This window comes from Pteropus vampyrus, unplaced genomic scaffold (assembly GCF_000151845.1).
Source record: "Pteropus vampyrus isolate Shadow unplaced genomic scaffold, Pvam_2.0 Scaffold170, whole genome shotgun sequence".
Lineage (NCBI taxonomy): Eukaryota > Metazoa > Chordata > Mammalia > Chiroptera > Pteropodidae > Pteropus > Pteropus vampyrus.
Genome location: NW_011888951.1, coordinates 1,811,066 through 1,817,219, shown reverse-complemented (window position 1 = coordinate 1,817,219; position 6,154 = coordinate 1,811,066). Strand labels below are relative to the sequence as shown.

The 6,154-nt window shown below is 38.5% G+C and overlaps 1 protein-coding gene across 1 annotated transcript in view; it reads right to left on the bottom strand.

Moving 5' to 3' along the window:
- The window catches only part of USP24 (ubiquitin specific peptidase 24), a 98,343-nt gene that overhangs the window by 9,455 nt on the left and 82,734 nt on the right, over nt 1-6,154 (bottom strand). Inside the window, exons 59-62 of the mRNA XM_023536810.1 lie at nt 5,541-5,662; nt 4,530-4,643; nt 2,497-2,562; nt 558-624 (exon numbers count right to left, since the gene is read on the bottom strand). Of these exons, the coding sequence (XP_023392578.1) occupies nt 558-624; nt 2,497-2,562; nt 4,530-4,643; nt 5,541-5,662 (369 nt within the window). The remainder of the gene's footprint in view (nt 1-557; nt 625-2,496; nt 2,563-4,529; nt 4,644-5,540; nt 5,663-6,154) is intronic.

The following is a 6,154-nucleotide window of genomic DNA, read 5'->3' as shown; positions in this document are numbered from 1 at the left end:
CTGGATGAGAGTATTTTTAACTAAACTTTTTCTAAGAAATTGCTCACTGAAACCACTTTAGCCTTCTGAAAAAGAAAGCTCTGCCAAAAACCTATTATGTGTAGACAATAGAAATTTGGATGTGTTTATACCACAGGCAAAAAAAAAAAAAAAAAAAAAATCACATTTCATGAGCTTGACGGTATCATGAGTCTGAGGTTTTAGTTTTTTCCTCCACAGTGGCTACATGAGCGAGAATGAGAGATTTCTTATGTTGGAAAGTGGCCTTTAGCTTGTTGAAAAAAATCATAGCACCTCGAATCTTATCTGACCCAGTAAAGGGACCACAAGCTGTACTGTACTGACTAAAAGTAGGAGAGTATCCTATCAATTCGGTCCTCATGTTTTAATTCTCATGACTAGAATGAGGGAGCCCGATGGCCCTCACCAGGCTTCTGCCGACTGCTCACTAACCTATGCCAGGGAATGGGGGCAGATCTGTTGGGGAGGACTGGGTAAAATGACAGCTATCTGCACATTCGCTACAGATGTTTCCTAACAAGGCCGGGCATACTTGCCTAGTAATCCATTTTCTGTCTCAAACACAAATTTGACTCTCTCTACTTGTATGGGATCTTCAATGACCTGTGAGAGGAAGGAAACAAAGGTTAGTAAATGAAAAAAGAAAGAACTTATGTTATAGCCACTGGTACTTTTTTTTTTTTTTTTTAGTAATTCAAGAGATTAATTTAGTTTATAACTTAACAAAACCTAATACAAATAAATATAATGCCACTGTCGTATAGCTCAACAATATCTTAAATTTTAAACTAAAAAAGAAAAACTACTAAGTAATATCTGAAGAGCCATTCATTTCCTTTTGATGTGTTCTTACTCACAACACCTACAGTTCTCTGTGGATTATAAAGACATATATTTCATGATCCCAAGGATAAGAGGTCTAACTTGTTTACCAAAAAGGTGTAAAAGTTTTGCTATAATACAGGCTCTACATGTTGATGTGGAGGTTTATGCCATGCCACATAAAGCTGGATTTGTGCCTTACTCTCAATATATTTCTAGTGCCTGGCACCCAACTGTGCCCAGTGCAGTAAATCAGACGGTCTGTTGAGCAGGTGAACAATACGCAGCCCAGCTCCTGAGGAACAACAACCTTCCAAAGTCTGTAAAATCACTAGGACCAAAGGAGGTAAGGGACTGGAAAGCTAGGCTTTTAATTAATGGCATCAATGGTATATTTCCTTATTCAAAAGTATTTATTAAAAGCCTACCCTTTTCCCAGGGGCCTGAGTGACCTCAAAAAAAAAAAAAAAGCCCACCCTTTGCCAAAGTGGGGATCGGAAGGGAACCTACACCCTCCCTCCCTCCCTCTCCTTAAGGAGCCTCTGGGCTAGTCTCTCTCATCAGCTCACAAGTAGTCACCAAATTCTATTGATTCTCTTTCCAAAACACCTCTTGATCTGTCCCTTGCCCCCTGCTACCCTCTCTCTCCTCAGTACAGGTCTTGTTATTTAACACTCAGACTACTGCCATAGACTCCTATACGGCCTTCTAATTCCAACCTTGTTTCCTTCTTTAGTGCATCCTCTAAAACCACAGCCAGGAAAATCTTTCTAAGACATAAATTGGGTCACATAACTCTCCTGCTTAAAACCTTTCCATGGTTCCCCAGCACTGATAGCAGAAGTTACAAAACAATTTGGGCCAAATAAAATAGGCCTGTAGACAGAACTTTGGCACCAGTGTGCAGCAACTGGCTTACAGGAAAAAGTCCTCATACACTGGTACCGGAAATCTTTCAGGATCTGGATGGGCTTCTTTCCCCGAGCCCTACTCAGTTCCCACTCCTTCCAGTCATACCACTTACTTATAGTTCACTGAGAAACCAGGTGGAAAGCATGGGCTAGGGGCCAAGTTGCTTGGCTCAGATCCTGGCTTTGGGCAAATCACTCCATCCCTCTAAGTTCCAGTTTCTAATGTGATACTATATTTCACTGATTATAACTGAAATTTCCCCTCTGCTTTTTATATTTCCAAAACTGAGATGCGGCCTACCGCCAATTACATTTTAGTTTCATGGCTCATAAATATTTTTAGTGTACACTGACAATCAACCGATCAACAGTACCTTAGATTTAAACTATCTGTAGAGCTAGCAAGTTACCTGACAGTTGCTGTGAGGTTTAAATAGGATATCTGTACTTAGCATAGTTTCCTATCCACAGCAGGGCCATCCTTTGCTCTTCTGCTCTCTGCACTACAATTGCCTGTGCACTTGTGTACTCTCTCACTTAACTGTGAGCCCCCAAGAGGTGGAGTTTATTATTGCTTACCTCTAAATCAGTAATGCACAAAAAATGAATGATATGAAGAAGACTCAATAAGTGTAGACCAAGTGAATGGAAAAACACTATAAGGACACACAACTTTTTATCTATAAACAATGCTGACTAATATATACCTAAATACAAGTGAATCAGAACATTTATGACTTACCAATATCTCATGAAGTAGTTGAAATGTATTCTTTAACTCATGGGGTGGAGCTGTTTCTAGTTGATTCTGAAATATTTTTTAAAAGCATAAAAATTCCAGTTAAGTCTTTAGTGGAAACCATGTTGGAGTGTCAACGTGAAATTCTACAATGTTGGATTCAAGCCCTACTTCTACCACTATCTGGCTGATCTTGGGCAAGTCAATTCCTCTTTTTGGGCCTCAGTTTCCCCAAACGCTAAATCTAGGGACTGAAACACACAATCTCTGTAGTTCTCTCAGCTGTAACACTCTGTGCTACTTTACTATGAAATTAGGAAGGAGAGAGGAGCAAAGGCAGAAAGAAAAGAATTTTAAGTTACTAAGTAGTAACTTATATTTATATTTCATTTATACATATTCTATTTTGTTTTCCAGAATATGCTGGTATAGCTATGAGAATGCTCTGAGATAAGTATGCTATGAGTAAAGTATATAAGAAAAATCAGCTTATGAAATAGAGAAATCTACCAAGACATACTAAGTGAAGAAAGCAAAGTTCTGAAAACTCACGTTGCTTTGTGCATTTTAATAATCTTATACATTTATGGGTAGGGAACTAAAACAGACACTGCATTACAACACTGCACTTCTCAGGTGTCAGGTCTGGTACTAAGGAAGCCCTTCACATACCACACCTCACTGAATCTTCACAATCTGTGAAGTCATATTTCTGCCCATTTTGCAGAGGAAGAAATTGAAATGAGGTCATATAATTACTAAAGAGTAAGGAGAGAAACTCAATCCCCTCTGATACAGGTCTGTACAGAAAAGGCTGAGAGCAAAACACATTTTAATAAGAGCCTACAGACATAATCCATTAATCACACGCTACTTGTTAGCACTACGTGTATTACTATTACAAATCCTAGTGCAGGTAAGAGGCTGTGGCAGAAACTCTGTGGTCAGAAACTAATACATATGGTGCAAACTTACAGAAAGAGGCCTGGGAGGACACACAACACAATTTGCCAGTTTTGGTTCCTGAGGTAGGGTCGAGAGGGGACAAGACTGGTTGGTGTTGGTCAAAGAAGACTTTGGCCTTATTTGTATGTCTTAATTTTTCACAAAGAGAATGCAGTAATGCATTATCCATGTAATTAAAAATTAAAGATTAAAATCGAATAAAAATGGTACGTGTAGGCTTAAAGGATTTTCTGGTAACCCCTGGGAAGGCAATGAACAATATGATCAAGAGCACAGCCCTGGACCCAGACTGCCAACATTCAAATTTCCACTCTGCCACTTACTAGTTGTGTGATCCTGGGCAAGTTAATTAGTCTGTGCCTCAGTTTCTTCAACTGTAAAATGGTATCTACCTCATAGGACTACTTGAGAATTAAGTGACCTAAATATGTGATATGCCTGGACCAGTGCTTGGCATCCAGTAAGTGCAATATAAGTAGTAGTAAGTACTGTATTGATCAGAGCTTCATAATGAACTATATTACTATTTCAGAAGGGGAGAAAAACCTAGTTTTGACTTTAAGATATTGCCTGGGGGAGAGGGATAGTCTACAATTGGAAAACATTTTATACAATAATGGTGACCACAGCATTATTAGCTAGAAAATATTATTCTTAATAGCAAAAATTAACCAAATGCAAATGTGCATCACCACGAAAGGAATGGTTAGGTAAACATGGTACATGAGACGATGAAATGTTACCCTCGCAGATAACTTTTAATGAAATGGGAAATACTTATAATGTCAAGTAAAAAAAGGACAAAATCATAAAGATAATAAAATCCTAATTATGTTAAAATACATGCATAGAAAGTAAAAAGGAAACAGAGATATTCATGGTGATTATCAATGAATGATGGGAGTTTGAGCTCTTTCTTTACTCATTTCTTTTAAGAAAAATAAGCCTACATTACTTTTATGATTAGGAAAAACATAAGGTTATTAAAAGAAGCATATTAATTGGGAGCAAAGGATTGCTTTCCTAGAGTCTCAAGGCTATCAGGCTCTCAGGTTTAACTGAGGTCCTACCTTAATGAAATGCAGCATAGTGAAGGAAAAACGTTCGTTACAGAAGCAGCAGTACACCACCATCTCAATGAGTGCCAAGAGTGAGCCCGTCAGCTCCCGCAAAGCAAACATTACCTAGTGGGAGGGTATAAAGGAGTAAGCGTTTCTCAAGTCAGTTAATTGTCGACAGATAATTTCTGGCTTTAACTGAAATTTACTTAGACTTAATACCATCAACATTGCCTCAAAATAGGGTTTCTTAACTGCTATATGTCCAAGGATAGACTTCAGGGCATCTAGGTCTGTTGGAAATTTAACATGATTTTGTTCAAATGTGCACCTTTTTCTCGGGAGTCACTTTCATCAGATTTTCAAAGGTAAATGCTCCCCTGTTAAAATAATTACTGATAGATCCAAAAAACACAAAATGGAAAGCTTAAAAAAGGATATGTATAGCACAGCACTGTTGATGCAGTTAAAAAAACAGTAGGATATACTGTTCATAGATTCACATACGTGTAGGTCAAGTTACGAAAGGGTCAGAAGATTAAATTCTCCAAAAGGAGTAGCTCTGGGTGGGTGGGGAGCGACCTGGACTGCAAATAGGCCAGACAGCATGTGCCACAACAGAGGCTGTGAGATGCCCACTTCTATGCTTCTGAGGTATAAAAACATGTGTGCTTCAGAGGTGTAGTATTCCAGGACCAGGGACACGCAAAAGAGATTGGGAACAAAACCCTCTGATAATAAACTGAGTTAATTGTGATTGGTGAGGTGCCATTTTCCTACTGGGACCTAGAGGGGTAATTAGCTGGGCTGGACCTGGAGGTCCAATTCTTGGTTGCAGGGAAGACTAATATTCTCTTCAACTGATTCTTTCTGACATATACACAGGGAGAAAAATTAATTTGTAAGAATCATTTCTTTTCTAAACAATACTCCTCTTCATCAGAATAACATGCAAAATATAACTAATAATGAAAGGTGTTTTTCTTCAAATGGGAGAAATGAAAAAATGGAACAAGTACATACCTCTAATAGGTACGGTTTCCCTTCGGACAAGAACAGCAAGGCTTCTACTTCCTCATGGAGGGGCAGCAAAGGGCTTGAGGGAGCAATGCTAATAGGTGGCCGTTGTTTAAATATCCCGGGAGCTTTAGGAGACCAAAGAAACAAAACCTGTCTCGCTTGATGTTATATTATGAAATAGACATCTACAGGTAAAGTGATTCTCTCAAGATTCACACACACAACTGCTGAGTACTTACAACTTGTTCTGCCACAGTCTAGTGGGGAAGCCAGACATGTACAGGAGTAAATGTTTACCTATTTCTTTCCATTTCTGCCTAAGTTGTAGGTTCGACTACTAAAATTTCTAGATTCCTAGCGATCCCCACCCAAGACAGTATTTCAAAGAAGTAAAAGTATAAACTGTATACGACAAAAAAATGTTCAACATGACTCTGAAGAGACATGGGACAAGATACTTTTGTTCCTCAAACAACTATTCTCAAATAATGGCCAACACCACCTATGCTAAGCAGAATCAACTCATATAGATAGGGTTATCTCATTTACTAGAAAACAAAGACTCACACTGTAATTTTCTTTTACAAACCTGTCTGAACCCATGAATTAGGTAGCTT